This window comes from Colletes latitarsis, chromosome 11 (genome assembly GCF_051014445.1).
Source record: "Colletes latitarsis isolate SP2378_abdomen chromosome 11, iyColLati1, whole genome shotgun sequence".
Lineage (NCBI taxonomy): Eukaryota > Metazoa > Arthropoda > Insecta > Hymenoptera > Colletidae > Colletes > Colletes latitarsis.
Window position 1 is genome coordinate 14,389,419 of NC_135144.1, and position 15,598 is coordinate 14,405,016.

General features: G+C 37.1%; 2 protein-coding genes across 3 annotated transcripts; both read right to left on the bottom strand.

Annotated features, from left to right (window-relative positions):
* Positions 1 to 531: 531 nt before the first annotated feature.
* LOC143348091 (zinc finger protein 706) lies at positions 532 to 4,065 on the bottom strand. 2 transcript variants are annotated; one of them, XM_076777921.1, is made up of 5 exons: positions 3,611 to 4,065; positions 3,433 to 3,493; positions 2,448 to 2,592; positions 1,982 to 2,378; positions 532 to 1,894 (listed from the first exon to the last, which is right to left on the bottom strand). In XM_076777921.1, exons 3-4 carry the CDS (start codon positions 2,589 to 2,591, stop codon positions 2,289 to 2,291), a joined length of 234 nt encoding a protein of 77 aa, XP_076634036.1. In that variant the 5' UTR covers position 2,592; positions 3,433 to 3,493; positions 3,611 to 4,065; the 3' UTR covers positions 532 to 1,894; positions 1,982 to 2,288. The 2 variants fall into 2 exon arrangements, with proteins under 2 accessions (XP_076634036.1, XP_076634035.1); XM_076777920.1 differs by lacking the exon at positions 3,433 to 3,493 and having other exon boundaries at positions 3,611 to 4,054.
* Positions 4,066 to 4,436: 371 nt separating this feature from the next.
* Positions 4,437 to 10,286, bottom strand: Alphasnap (Alpha-soluble NSF attachment protein). The gene is made up of 5 exons (XM_076777072.1): positions 9,965 to 10,286; positions 9,158 to 9,354; positions 8,815 to 9,080; positions 8,544 to 8,717; positions 4,437 to 8,403 (listed from the first exon to the last, which is right to left on the bottom strand). The coding sequence occupies exons 1-5, from the start codon at positions 10,051 to 10,053 to the stop codon at positions 8,254 to 8,256; spliced, it is 876 nt and encodes a 291-aa protein (XP_076633187.1). The 5' UTR covers positions 10,054 to 10,286; the 3' UTR covers positions 4,437 to 8,253.
* Positions 10,287 to 15,598: the final 5,312 nt, after the last annotated feature.

A 15,598-nucleotide genomic window follows, 5' to 3' on the forward strand; every position in this document is an offset into this window, starting at 1 on the left:
CGTTAAAAAATATTCAGAGAAGAAAATATATATATTGTACCTGTCCAACGAAGCGAATTATTGTAGTCTCGCCTTCCGAAGTAACCGGCAACAAAATTTATACAAATCGATTCGGTAAATTACTAAAAAGAACGCTTAAATACAAAGTGTTTCACAACGGTTTCAATGAAAGATGATTAAAATGTTCGAGAAAACATGAAAAATCGTCAACGCTCACACGCGTCGAGGCAAACTGAAACTGAAGGTATATGTATACGGATACGCACGTTTATAAAGACGCATGGACCATGGTGGAGATGATGTAACGTACCAGTCGAAACAGTTGACAAACGATTACGACGCGGCAAAACTTAAATGTAATCAACTAAGTAAAAATAAAAATTTTTCTCTATTCCGACATACATTTCCGTATGATCGCTGGGTGACGTCATTATCGTTTTATCACATTTTTGTTCAGTCTTTATCGTTGAAACTAGTCGATAACAAGTAAATGTAAGATGGAAAATTGCTTTGCAACGATGCAGTTGCGCATTTTTTAATTAGAATTGTTTATTACGTTTTAATCATTACTAAGAATTATTATACTGTCCTTTTAATTCGTGGTAACATAGCATCGTTTGACTATAAATCGACAAGCGTGCCATTACTGTCAAATGGCATAAGAATTTATTATGTGTTTAGTCAATACGACGAAGTAGAACGAATCGATGCTCTGGAAAGTTTAACAATTATATTATATAGAACACGTTGTTACTGATAAATATACAACAGAACGAAAAGACAATTATTTATTTTTCAACAAATGTTTACGATACGTTTACCAAAAATCGAAAGCGAACATTACTTATAGAAAGAGATAATTAATCGACTATAATTACAGTATTAGGAACTATAACGACATATATAGGTACAATGGAGATTTGCGTTCCCGAGTTTATAAATTTCTAAATAGGTCGGGAACGCATAGAAATCGTTTTGGCTAAATAACAATATAATCACAGTTTGTGGTGTAAAATTCTATAATTATTTTGTCAAAACAAATTACATAATTCGCGTACTTATATCTAATCTTGACACACGCTAGAAATTCCTATAAACGTCATCAATACTCAACACTGATTGACGCGTTCGTAACGGAAATTCGGTGATTGTAAATAAGCATACTTTGAGACATAATATATTATGGTATTTATAGTAACGAAAACCGAGAATAACAGATTCTTTACTGAACATTAATTGATAAGTAAATGATCACATTGTGCAGTGCAGCATCGCTAGATTTCTTTCAATCCTTGGAAACAAATGTACTGTGCAATATGTATGTATTTAACAAAATCGATCTATATAAAAAAAAAAAGAAAAGAAATATGTCGAATCAATTATTCTCATTACGAAAGAAAAAAACAAACTTTAAGTACTAAATGCAAAGTTTCAACTGTATAGAAAATAAAAATATTAAATTTTGTATTACGCTTACGTCTGTCCTGTGAACGAATAAATCTATAAGAAAAATGAAATACAAGATAAATGATCGAACGTCTATGCCCAGATCTACGCAATACAATGTTTTAATCATATAATATTCTTATGTAATAGAATAATTGGCAGAGACATAGTAAAATGGCAGTTCCTTGTAAATTATCTTCTCTATTACTATTCACAATATTTCATTGCTCGGAAAATGTATCGTTCGAATAAATTACATTCTGTTTAACTCTTAATTCAAGAATGTCTACGGCAACAGTTATTTTCGTAATCAAGTAATACGGTACGAAAGACATTTGTAATCGCTGTGCATGTTTCTCTTATTCCTCATCGTTTCTTTTTGGCATTTGTGTCGGGATCTTTCTTCTCTATTTATAGAAAAACGAGGTAATTAATGCTGCTTTTCTGCCTGCGACATTGAAGTACATATAAATATTTAGAATTATTCTGCTAAATTGATTAACTTTATTTGTTAGCAATGTACATATTCATTTACTTTTATGCTAAAGTGAAAATTTAGCAATCATGGATTAGACGCAGAACGACGGACATCTTTGGAAGAAAATGAAAGTATCGTCCTGCGAGAGAGTCTTTGATAGCGTCGTAGTTCGGGGTTGTGCACGAAAATTCATTTTTTAAACGTGCAATAGTTCATGTTAAACACTAACAAGGTTTAATTTATTTCTTTCTTTGAGACTATGTAATGATTGGTTGAACGTTAAACTATATCACTTTTGTCATTTGCAGTTAACTTCCTTTTTTGCTTCAACCTCTGCTCTTCTCCTTTAAAATAGATCCTACCCTCATACATTTTTTAAATCCTCCGGTAACTCGGTTTTCGGATGTTTGTTTTCAAAGTGTTGCTTGTAAGTCTTTGGATCTGGCATCTGGGCCTATAAACGCATCAAATATTAAACGTTAAGTTCGCGATGACGATCGAGCAGATCGTAAAATGTTCTTACCTTACAAACTGTACACACGTGTACTAAAGCTTTCTGAGCTGCCTTTTTTTGGTCATTGGCACTGTGTCCTTGCTGCTTTTTCACTTTAGCAGCTTTTTCTGCTGCTTTAGCCTGCGACTGAATTCTTTGTTGTCCGCGAGCCATTCTGAAAAGAATAAAAACATTATTTTGTCAAATAACTTTGAGCAAGCTTTTGTATGCTTTGTAATTGTATAAAAGTTTACGGTACAATTATTTACTTATACTTTTTTGGTGCTTTAAATTTTCTTTGGCACGACGGTAGGTAATAAACGAATAGTAGTTGTTTGGCAGATGTAGCAATCACAACAAGGAAAATTAAGAAAGTAGATACGTACAAACATATGCTTTATTAACTATTTTATAAACACAATACAATAATTTTTTCTTTATAATTACAAAGAATCTTTAATAGTATCTATTTACATTTACTTTTGTTTTGACAATCTAATAATTTAGCTTCTCTAAAGCCCTTGGAACAGTTTATTTAATAATACTTTTATCCAAGCAATCGATATACTTGCAAAAGAGACCATTTGCTCTGAAATGTCTCAAGCGAGTGTTTTATCTTACAGGGAGGTTGCACTCATTTCCTTTTGTATTCGGGTTAACAAACATGGAATTATTTAGAAACAAACAACAATGTATGAAACGGTATTGTTGCATAATTGAAATACTCCGAACGAAGTACCAATTTATTATTTTGTTTTCACACGTGCACAATCATTACCTGCGAGCTTATCTCTTGAAACAAAATAACATTATTGCGTACGAGAAACTGAGATAACCGTGAGACAAAGCAATATGTCGTTCGAAATAGTGGTTTGAAACTTTAACGGGAGATCATTTCGAAAGTGGCCAAGTCAGCATCGCACATCTTCGTTTGACTGTGCAGTCTTTGTTCCTTTCTCTTTTAGAGACTATCATTACGTACTTTCTCTTCTATCGAGATTACTTCGATACGTACCCAACCTATAAAAATCGGTGAACGAAGGTGCCACAAGATTTATCCGCCGACGTTACGCTTCCTGGTGAGTTAACGTCGGGCACATTTCGATCGAGCAATTAAATGGGACGCGCGATTTCGACGAAAAAAGGTAAAAACGTTCCGCTGGTAACAGTTTTACAAGGAATGGATCGCTCACCTGATCGAGGATGAACGTACTCAAACGTTATGATTCCCTTGCCACCTCGATGATCCGGGGCTCGATTTTCCTTAACCACGAACAGAGCAATTTTATCGGTTTTATATTTCTTCGCACGATCGAGAATCGTCGACGAAGAAGGGACTCATCGAACGGAAACGGAGTACGTTTAAAAACGGTGGTAACGGCACGTCTGTCGGGACGAGCAGTCTTCGATCATCCGCACGTGAAATACTGCCTTCCGAACGGGGAATCGTCGTGGATGACATGTACAGGGAAAAATAGATTGAAACGATTATTTAAAATTCCGGTAAGATCGCGACCGGTCACCGTCAGATTTTGGGTCTCTTGGTTCCTTGTACGTCCACGGATCGTGGTATTCATTAAGATTGAAATTGGCTTTAATCGATATTTAAATATTAAGGCTTTTAGGTTCAGTGACCGCATTCTTGAATACGCGAGACTTACACGCGCATCGTATGCGTTGGAACAGATTCTTCCAATGAGGAAGACTTCCTTCTGCGATCGTCCACTGCCATTGGTTAACATCTCAGACGCTCTTTTTTCAAACGTAATTAACACGCCTCGTAATACTAAATATCAGTGATATTCAGAATAGGATCATAACCATATTATATGGTAGTGTTCCCTATATTACTTCGATAGTACGATTATGATAAATACACTGTGCAAGTTTAAACTCCTTTCTCTTTATTCTATGAATGCTTCCCTTTACAAACCTTTCATATTTGAAATTCATTGTTTATCGACTTAACTCGAAGTACTTCGATAATTTCTATTCAATGATCCAGACACCAATGCAGAATTCGTATCCAATTATCTTTATTTACAAAGTAAATCTATCGTTATATGTGATCGACTACACGCAATAGAACATGAGAAACGGTGTACCTCTTCTTCTACATTGTTATTGCATATTTGTGTTTTATATAAAAAAGAAAACTACGCATGCTTCGAACGAGTAATTTCATTAAATTGCTGACAAACGTAGAACTCTATTATATTGTCTATATCGCTACTATGCTAGAGTTTCGAAAATGCGTAGAGTGTTAAATTAATTTTATTGAATAATATGTAGGACGCTTTATAAAATGGTTACCAGTTGTCTAGATACTTTTTTTTTTTTTTTTTGCTGCGTACGGTATTACCCTTATTATCAATAACGGGGTTGTAATAGCTTTTTAAGCACATCAACATTGCCATTAGGGAATCTATTTAAGTGGGTGCTGTAAACTTTGTTGAAACTCGACATACTATTGTAAGTAGCCAACGTGTTACATATTCTAGGATGTCCCAAAATACGTAGTACAAAATTGCTTGTGACGAATATTTTCAGATACCTAGTATACTAACATAAAAGTCACGTTACAAAACGTCTCTATCGATTTTAATGTAGTTTCATTTTAATTGTAAATTAAAAAACGATATACACAATACACCAACATACTTATATATATATACAGATAAATAAATAAACTTTAACACGCACAACGAAAATTAATTACGATACTACGTTTCCAGAGTATCCGGTACGTATGTTCTCCGACTTTTTATCATCGTAAGGAAAGAAAAAAAAAAAACATGTTTTACAAACGCAAATTTAAACAAAGTAACAAACAAATACAACGAAATAAACTTTGTATCATACGATCAACAACGTTGTACATATTTGTCCGTACCGATACATCAATAAATCGTGTGTTGTTTTAATGGCTACTTTCTTTCGACACTAGGAGAACAGGAGTATAGAGTACGCGTTGATCGATAAATATTAATTAGCTTAACTTCAGATTATCAAAGTTTCGAAAGAGCGTAGCCGTTATCGATGCATTCATTAATTGTATAATATTGCGTAAAATTATAGCCCGGTTATACAATTTCGATAATATACGCATAATTATGAATGTGATCGTCGGGATATGATAATTAACGACTCTATTAAGAACATACTACTGCTATCGGGTAAGCAGGTATTAATCATAGGTATTAACCAATGAATAATACCCATTGGTCGAGAAATTAGAATTACAAAACTAATATACATATATACGTGTATATGTGTGTGTTTATATATTAGAGATCACCATTGCACGCGTATCCAAAATACATGGGTACCAGTGTTGGTCAAAAGTTATTTCAAATAACGAATAAATTTATTTATTTTGTCATTTATAATGATAACTAACCGTTTTTAGTACATCTTATTTTTTGAGACTTTATATGACTTTTATCGACGTACGTAAACGGTTAATTTTATAAAGTAGTTTCCTTTCTCCATTATTCTTGCTTGTCCATAAAAGCATGTGATTCGTATCAGCCAACATTCCTTTCTTTACAAACACAATATTGTGCCATAGTACTTGTCATTTTCAGTAACAAGCTATGTTTACTCCTATGGTAGAAGTAGGTATACATAGAGTTGATGATAGTTTTAGTGTTAAGCGAGCAACTTAACATTTGTAGCCGTTTGTTTTCATTCCTTACTTCCTACGTGTGTACAGCGATAGAACAAATTTTGTTCACTCGACTAGAGGACCAATACATGAATAACTAATGATATTGAATGTACGACAAATAAAGAATAAGATTTCGTCTGTTATTCCTTATTTGAACAAAGATTTGTTCGAATTACGCCCAATATTAACGGGCACACGTGTATTTTAATATCCGTGTATTCGTATATTAAATACACGTTGTAAATCGTGACCTCTAGTATATATAAATGTATATAAAGAATTTGTTACATGGAAGATTACATGGTAGTAGTTGCTACTTCTCACATACGTTTAAATCCTGCGATTTCTTTTTGACGAAAGTAAAAGATTAACGAATTTCTTTACAATGACGTGTTTCTTTTTTTTTTTTTTTAAAGAAAGTGAAGCGTAAATCATGTGCATTAACAATTGCGTTTCACTTCGTACGCCGATGTCAGTTCACGCTCCGTTACACCCTGTGCATGCAAGTTCTTATTTCTATTCCTATTACCTTTTCATTCATGTCTAATAAATATATCCAAACGATATAGCTTGTTTCGAATAGAAAATGCTGTGGTAAAATTGAAATGTATTCTCAGTTAAATTAATCAGAAATAAATTAACGTTTACATGTTTAAATCTTCGCTAATTTCTAATATGCACTATACATGCTACCTCTACGTACAAATATACATCGATAAAATCAATTTTTCAACATTACAAGTATATAAATAACAGTACTTTATAAAATACAACGAAGAACAAAGTTATGTAAAATACCATTATAATCGGAGCCGGCGTTCGAGTTGCTAACTCTCTCTCTCTCTTTCTCTCTATCTCTATGGAATTTCTAATTTAGGCTCCATTTTGTAACTTATGTTACGAATCAAAGATAAACGAAATCGTAGTTTTAAAAATTGAAATTAATACGAATATAATATTTCATTAGACAACGATATTATTACACAAATTATTGTCAAGCATAGGCACAGCCTTTTTAGAAACGTATTTTAAATGTTTACTAATAATTTTCTCAGTCTCTACTTTATCAGTAAAAAACTGATATGGAAAGTTCGAAGATGGGCAAAATTCTTGTATAGCTAAAAATCTCAAACAATGGGGAATAAACAATATTTTATTCGTTACTGGTTGAATGAAAATTAGAATTTACCCATCTCTGTGAAAAACTACACTCAATTAAATTCTATCAATTTTTAAGTTTTTCTTTATTATCGAAGCAACCCGATTTGTTGGCCGGCCCTGATTATAACATTTACACTTAAATGCATATCACGATCACGTTCGTTACCCTTTCCTAAAATTAAGTTTAACCATCAAGAAAATGTGCTCGATACTTTTTTACAAATGCTACATTAACGTAAAAGAAACATCGATATACAAGAATCGATTGGTGCCGAATCTATACTTAAAGGTTAAAATTACATATTCGCTACGTTTTTTGGAGCAGAATTTTGAAAGGAAAAGAAGAAAATTTGACATTGACAGAAAGTACAATTAATCTGAAAAGAGTAATGGGTTCACCATATTTATTATTCCGATACTCTGGCAGTATAAAGGTAGCAACCGACAATCTACCATTTTGTTACAATGTCCAGAAAGAACGTGACAATATTAAACGATGTCACAATTCAAAACAAGAACAGGCCAAACGTACATTTAAAACTGTACCACGATCTACAGAAACCGTTAAACTTATGAAAATTAATTGTTTGTTTTTTTTTTTTTTTATCTCCAGAACTCATTTCGATTGTACGCGACCGGAATTAAATTACGCAAAGCTGTGAGCTCATTGGCAAGCTATTTATATATTTATAAGTATGAATACCAACAGGATTCCAATATTATTTATTTCTATGTTTACTCGCATGCCCTGTATATCGGCATTTTGAATGACCTAATATAAGTTCCATAGAATATTTCAAGTTCATTCTTTATACTCTGATGATAATAATCTATGTGTATATGATAACTCAATAGATGAACATGTAATAGTTGCCAAGAGTGCTAGGAGATGTTATGAAAAATATATTTGGGTATAAAAACGAAACTACTTTACAAATTCCACTGAAAGCAGGGTTGAATTAATAATATCATCGATAGGAAATAGCACAAAAGAGGAACAACCGATCAGCGTAAGTCTGGATTATCGTTAACTTGCTTTTTAATACGTAATAATACTGTTGTGTACCACTGATCCAATCGTGAGATTGAGTCATATTCCTTTACTGCTTCTGTAAAACCTTCGAGGTGTTGTTCCTCGAGGTGTTCTATTAGTGTCTGAAATAGAAATTAAAACGTCCACTATATCAAAACTTAATACTCGATTGGTTCTTTCGATAGATCGTAATTTCTAAGGTAGTCAAATTTTTGGATTTTTTATTTCGCTCGATAACGGAGTATATTTTTCTGTCTCGTACCTTTATCAGTTTATACTCCCTGGAGTCTTGGAATGCAGGATATTGTTCTTGATAACGTTCGATCGCATGTTGTGCATTTAATGCATCAACGCATAAGTGACATAACGCCGCTCGAAAGAAGTAATCCTTTGCACTGTATTTCAATAGAGAACTTTCTAAAGATGCAGAGGCAACCTGTAAAATTAACAAGAACATAAATTCTTTAATATTTCGTAGCTTTTTTTTATCGTAAAAAAAAAAATTTCTAAAAATGACTTCGAATTGAACTTACCTGTTCATAAATTTGTATAGCCTTATCATAATTCTCAAGTTGCGCGGCGTATTGCGCAACTTTCAAAAGACACTTATTGGCGGAGGAATTGCTTTCTTCTCCACGGAAGTAGTCGGCAGCTTGCTCGTAATGATTAACAGCTTGCTCGAGATCTACCGCCTCGCTTTCGTACATTTCGGCTATGCTTTGATGATGTTTCGCTGCCATTGTAAATCGACCCATGTCGGTGTAAATCTCGATCGCCTTTAGCAGACAACTAATTGCCTCTGTAAATAAATTAACATGTAAAATTACATCGTCGGTTCGCGTGTAAAAACAAAAAACGAAAGCTGTATGATTGTACCATTTATATTAGATTTCTTAAAGCAATTAGCAGCATCTACGTAATTGGTGGCAGCATCGTGGCGACTGCCTGCTTTTAGGTGCAACTCGGCTGCTTCAAAGAAAGCACTACCAGCCGAACTCCATTTTTTTGCCATCTTGAACATATTTGCGGCGCGTTGATAACATTCTACAGCCTCTTCCACTTTCGATGATCCCCTGCAATAGAAGAATTAAAATAAGATTTAAAGTAAATCGAATTTTAAATTATTAAGTTTTCAGGAGAATAAAATTTTTATTTACACAAAAATTTCAAATAAAAAAAATTTATCTGAAAACAGAAACATTTCATAGTTCTATAGCGTAGTACGACGCTAGTTATTGCCCAATATTCTTTCAACTTACGTTAAAGTTCATTGAACAAAGAACACTAGTCGCGCAACTCTTAGCAAGCGATAATTACGAATACGAAAACGCTGGAAATTCGGAGCAAAGAACAGAATATGGTAAATAACGTGAAATTCACTGTTGGTAAAAAAGAATTACTACTTTCGTGATTCCTTACGAGGGTGCTTAATTTAGTTTTGACACGCTATACCACGACTGAACGACAGCCGTTACATATACAGATATACAGACGAACGCAAACACACGATAAATTAACGATGCACCAACATGGGAAAAAGAACCATCGCAGGGAAACGAAAACGTCTATCGATAAGCAAGAGAAGGACGAAACTAATCGCACCGAGTGAATCGGAGTAACGCGAACCGTGGTGCAGCGTATGAGTGACGGAAGAGTTGAAGTAAATCAATGTAGTGAACTTGCCTGAACAGCGAACTGAAGAAACCCTTCGAGCTCAGTTTCTTCTCGGCCTCGGCCACTAGTTGTATCGCTTTCTGTTCGTTGTCAGCCATCGTTTCGCACAATCGTGACGCGCAACAACTTTAAATAAACGTCTCAAATCATGAACTCCGTACAAAAGTTCACCTCCCACGGATCGACGTCACTAAAGTCAATGAAAGTGAATCAAGTGTCGTCCACTGCAGGCTCGCCAACCTCGAGAACGAACACCACCATAGATTAAAGCCCCGTTTGCAACGACGACCATTGCCCAACGATGCAAGATTCGAAGAATTCCTAGCTCAGCGGAAAGGACGGGTATAAATAATAAGAACACTTAAGCTAGTCTGAATTTCTAATTATACATGCCACAAATATTAATAATAACCGTGTAACATAACGTAATATAAATATTTGTACTTAAAATATAATATGACGTCTATTCTATACCTCGTTTATGATACGAATCACCCAGTGGATATTGCAAATCAGAAGAAAGTTTAAATTTATGAGACAATGTCATTGCAGCATACTAAATTGCAAAGAAGATACCATCCAAAAGATAATTAAAAACGCTTGTTTATTATTTAAACATTGTTTTATTATCGTTCGTTGATACATTTGTCCACAATGGTTGGAACGTGTCTCGTCCAGAGATGCTAGATTGAGCACCAAGTGCACTACTCAACTATGCCAGATCACGCGTACGTGAGCTCGTAGAGTTACGGAAAGTGGACAAAGGCAAACTAACATATGCTCTCTTTCTCGATTCTCTGAAGCTATCTGAAGTAATTTCGAACCGTCTCGTGGGAGTCAAGAAAGCCGCTCAAGTTTGTCGTGGAATAGTTCGTTATTTTCAACGCTAGATGGCGCGTATTTTTCGACCTCAAACCCTCTGGTGCTAAAACGCCCAAGTTTGTCGTGGAATAGTTCGTATCGTCCACGCTAGATGGATTTCTCGACAAACTTGGGCGTTTTAGCACCAGAGGGCCTGAGGTCGATAAATAAGCGCCATCTAGCGTTGAAGGTAATGAACTATTCCACGACAAACTTGGACGTTTTAGCACCAGAGGGTTTGAGGTCGAAAAATACGCGCCATCTATCGTTGAAAATGACGAACTATTCCATGATAAACTTGGGCGTTTTGCCATTCGGATTTCCAAAGCGCCCGGAACATTTCCAATGTGCTGGCGGCCTTGCGAAGAGGGGGCATGTATTTTATAGCTAAGGGAATAATGGGGAAAAAAAAAGAAAGGTAAAAATGATGAGAACACAGAATTCTTTGTAATTATATCATTTATTGCCATAGATTTACATTACACAAAGTTTTAATACATATAAATATATTATATTATATTATATCATGTCAGAAGTTGCCAGCAACGGTCAGTAGTGATCAGTAGTGGAAGGCAGAGGATATTTTTGAAGATAATTAGCTGTAATAACTTTAATAATATCTTGCAGTAAAACTTAACCCAAAACCGGGTACCATTCCAACTTTCCCTTGTTAGAACCGAGTTTTCAATTTGTTTTAGCGAAAATCCCAGCCGGCTAAGCTGCTTACTGCTGTATTTAATTACCAAGCATTTATTTCTCAATTAACCCTTTGCGAGTAAAACCATTTTGCACATTATTCTAAAACATTTGTGGTATTCGTTTTCAATGCGATTTAAGTAAGCATGTAATGTATAAGATTTCATTTAAGTTTTTCTTTTCTAGAGAAGATAAAGAAAAAGTTTATTTAATTTTTTTTATATAAAATTGAATTCTTCCCAAGGTTTATATGAAACATTTAAAAGATCTTTTATAAATTATGCCTATGTATCGGAACAACTATGAAACGAGAGATATAATCATTATTATTCATGGGCTGATTATAGTCAAAGACTAATCGAACTTTGAAATGAGAACATAAAACTTAAACGTAAAGTTCCATTTAAATTCATTCAGCCATTTATACTCAATCGTATTAATAATATACATATGTACGCTCATACATAGGAATAATAAGAAAAATTTCTTTTTTTTCAATAATTAAATAGTTCGGGCAACTTCGGAGAATCGAGAAAGAGGGCATGCGTCAGTTTGCCTTTGTCGACTTTCCGAAACTCCACGAGCTCACGTACGCGTGATCTGGCATAGTGTGAGAGAGCACCTTCGGTGCCTTTCTGGCATTTCTGAGAGACTCTTGAAGGAGAGCAGTCAGTTTACCTTTGTCGACTTTCCGAAACACTACAAGCTCACGTCCATAGGCGTGATCTGTCATCTCTGGTATAAACCAGAGATGCCAGACGAAGCGCCGAGTGCACCGTGGACACGTCTCATGGGAGTTAAGAGAGGCAGGCTCACATTTGCCTTCTCGCTCTTGAACAACTGAAATCCGACCTCACGTCAACAGCATACGATTCGGAATCTCGACTGCCCAGGCATTTTTACTTGCCTTTCTTAAAGTTCATTACTGAACTCTGCAAATTACTCCTGGTTTCTATTTGCCTCAGATGACCTCTGATGACCAGTGCTGACAAAAGTACAGAACTCCCGACAACTTTTGACACCATACAGCGACTGTTACTGACTGTTCCTGATTACTGCTTGCCTCTGCTGGACTCCGCTGACCATCGCTTATATTTCTGACAACCTATAACGATTACTACTGACTTCTGCTAACCTCTGTTGGTCTTCGCTGATCTCTGTCAGCGTGTGCTTGTCTCTGCTGAACTTTCCTGGCCTCTGCCGAACGCTACTGACCACTGCAGGTATTTCTCATAATGTATAACGATTAATACTTACTACTGCATGTCCCTACAAGTCTCTGCTTGCCTTTACAGGTTTCTGCTTGCCTGTGCATGCCTTTGCTGGCCTCTGCTGAACACTGCTGACCACCCCTGATGCTTCTGACATCGTATAACAATTACTACATGCTACTGTTCCCCCCTGCTGATCTCTGCTGGCCTCTACTGACCGCCGCTTATATTTCTGACAACGTATAACGATTACTACTGACTTCTGCCTGCCTCCGCTGGCCTCTGCTGACCACCGCTGATATTTCTGACAACGTATAACGATTACTACTGACTTCTGCCTGTCTCCGCTGGACTCTGCTGACCGCTACTGACCACTCCTGTTACTTCTGACAACGTATAACGATTACGACTGGCTACTGTCAGCCTCTCCCAGCCTCTGCTGACCTCTGCTGACCACCCCTGATGCTTCTGGCAACGTATAACGATTACAACTTGCTACTGCTTGCCCCTGCTAGTCTCTGCATGCCTCTGCATCCCTCTGCTGACCTCTGCTGGCCCCTGCTGACCACGCTGACCTTTGTTAACAACTTCTAACATGATGTACATGTATTAAAACTTTGTATAATGTAAATCTATGACAATAAATGATATAATTTCAAAGAATTCTATGTGTTCTCATCACTTTTACCTTTCTTTTCCTCTCCCCATTATTCCCTTAGTTATAAGAAACCGTTTCTCTACTTAAAACTGGAATTCCAAAGTGCCCGGAGCGTTTTCTGAAATGCCGGTGACCTTGACCCACTTTCGAAACTGGGTCAAGGCCAAATCCTGATTCCCAAAGCGCCCGGAATTTTTCTAAGATTCGATGGCCGTGACCTACTTTCGAAATTGGGTCAAGGCCATTCAGATTTCCAAGTCGGCCAGAAGATTTCTAAAATTTCGAATGGCCTTGACCCACTTTCGAAATTGGGTCAAGGCCATCCGGATTTTCGAAGCGCCCGGAAATTTTCTAAAATTTCAAATGGCCTTGACCCACTTTCGAAATTGGGTCAAGGCCATCCGGATTTCCAAGTCGGCCAGAAGATTTCTAAAATTTCGAATGGCCTTGACCCACTTTCGAAATTGGGTCAAGGCCATCCGGATTTTCGAAGCGCCCGGAAATTTTCTAAGATTCGAATGGCCTTGACCCACTTTCGAAATTGGGTCAAGGCCATCCGGATTTCCAAAGTGCCCGAAATTTTTCTAAGATTCGAATGGCCTTGACCCACTTTCAAAACTGGGCCAAGGTCAAGGTCAAATTCGGATTTCCAAAGTTCCCGGAACATTTCTAAAATGCTGGTGAACTTGCGAAGAAGGTGGTACGCATCTTATAGATAAGAGAATGATTTGGAGAGGAAAAGGACGGTAAAAAATGATGAGAACACATTGAATACTTTGAAATTATATCATTTATTGTCATAGATTTACATTATACAAAACTTTAATACATATAAACATATTATATTATATTATATCATGTCACAAGTTGTCAGCAACGGTCAGCAGTGGTCAGCGATGGTCAGCTGACGTCGGGAGATGTTGACAGAGGCCAACTTAGGTCGGGAGATGCTGGCAGAGGTCAGCAGAGGGTGGCAGTAGCCAGTAGTAATCGTTGTACGTTGCCAGAAATATAAGCGGTGGTCAGCAGTGGTCAGCAGCGGTCAGCAGAGGCCAACGGAGGCCAACGGAGGCCAGCAAAGGCATGCAGAGGCAAGTAGAGTCCAGCAGGGGCAAGCAGTAACAAGTAGTAATCGTTATACGTTGTCGGAAGCATCAGGGGTGGCCAGCTGTGGTCAGCAGAGGCTAGCAGTGGCAAGCAGTGGCAAGCAGAGTCCAGCAGGGGCAGGCAGTAGCAAGTTGTAATCGTTATACGTTGTCAGAAGTATCAGGAGTGGTCAGTAGCGGTCAGCAAAGTCCAGCGGAGGCAGGCAGAAGTCAGTAGTAATCGTTATACGTTGTCAGAAATATAAGCGGTGGTCAGCAGAGACCAGCAGAGGCTGGGAGAGGCTAACAGTAGCCAGTTATAATCGTTATACGTTGTCAGAAGTAACTGGAGTGGTCAGCAGCGGTCAGCAGAGGCCAGCGGAGGCTGGCAGACGTCAGTAATAATCGTTATATGTTGTCAGAAATTCCAGGAGTGGTCAGCAGCGGTCAGCAGTGGCTGGGAGAGACTAACAGTAGCCAATCGTAATCGTTATACGTTGTCAGAAGTAACAGGAGTGGTCAGCAGCGGTCAGCAAAGGCCAGCGGAGATTTTCTAGGAAAATTCAAAAGTACATGTAGTCGTATCTTGTACTTCGTAAAAGGAGATGTATCTTGGTAAAACAATTTTATGGCATTACCTGTTAATTCAAGTTAGCAATCAGTAGAGGCATGTAGAGATCAGTAGCGGTCAGCAGAGTTCAGCGGAGGCAGGCAGAAGTCAGTAGTAATCGTTATACGTTGTCAGAAATTCCAGGAGTGGTCAGCAGCGGTCAGCAGAGGCTGGGAGAGACTAACAGTAGCCAGTCGTAATCGTTATACGTTGTCAGAAATTCCAGGAGTGGTCAGCAGCGGTCAGCAGAGGCTGGGAGAGACTAACAGTAGCCAGTCGTAATCGTTATACGTTGTCAGAAATTCCAGGAGTGGTCAGCAGCGGTCAGCAGAGGCCAGTGGAGACCTGTTGACGGGAGGTCGGATATTAGTTGTTCAAGAGCGAGAAGGGAAGTGTGAGCCTTTCTCTCTCGACTCCCACGAGACGGTCCGAACTTACTTTGGGCAGCTTCGGTGAATCGAGAAAGAGGGCATATGTCATTTTGTCTTTGTCGACCCTCCGAGGTCTTTCAGCTTCAGGACT

What these genes read in the sequence shown, in the direction of transcription:
- LOC143348091 (XM_076777921.1), bottom strand. Translation starts at nt 2,591, where the DNA reads ATGGCTCGCGGACAACAAAGAATTCAGTCGCAGGCTAAAGCAGCAGAA. An exon ending in ACGTGTGTACAGTTTGTAAG is followed by an intron (nt 2,379 to 2,447) that starts GTAAGAACATTT and finishes ATGCGTTTATAG; the next exon opens with GCCCAGATGCCAGATCCAAA.
- Alphasnap (XM_076777072.1), bottom strand. Translation starts at nt 10,053, where the DNA reads ATGGCTGACAACGAACAGAAAGCGATACAACTAGTGGCCGAGGCCGAG. An exon ending in TTCTTCAGTTCGCTGTTCAG is followed by an intron (nt 9,355 to 9,964) that starts GCAAGTTCACTA and finishes CTTCTATTGCAG; the next exon opens with GGGATCATCGAAAGTGGAAG. An exon ending in TAAGAAATCTAATATAAATG is followed by an intron (nt 9,081 to 9,157) that starts GTACAATCATAC and finishes ATTTATTTACAG; the next exon opens with AGGCAATTAGTTGTCTGCTA.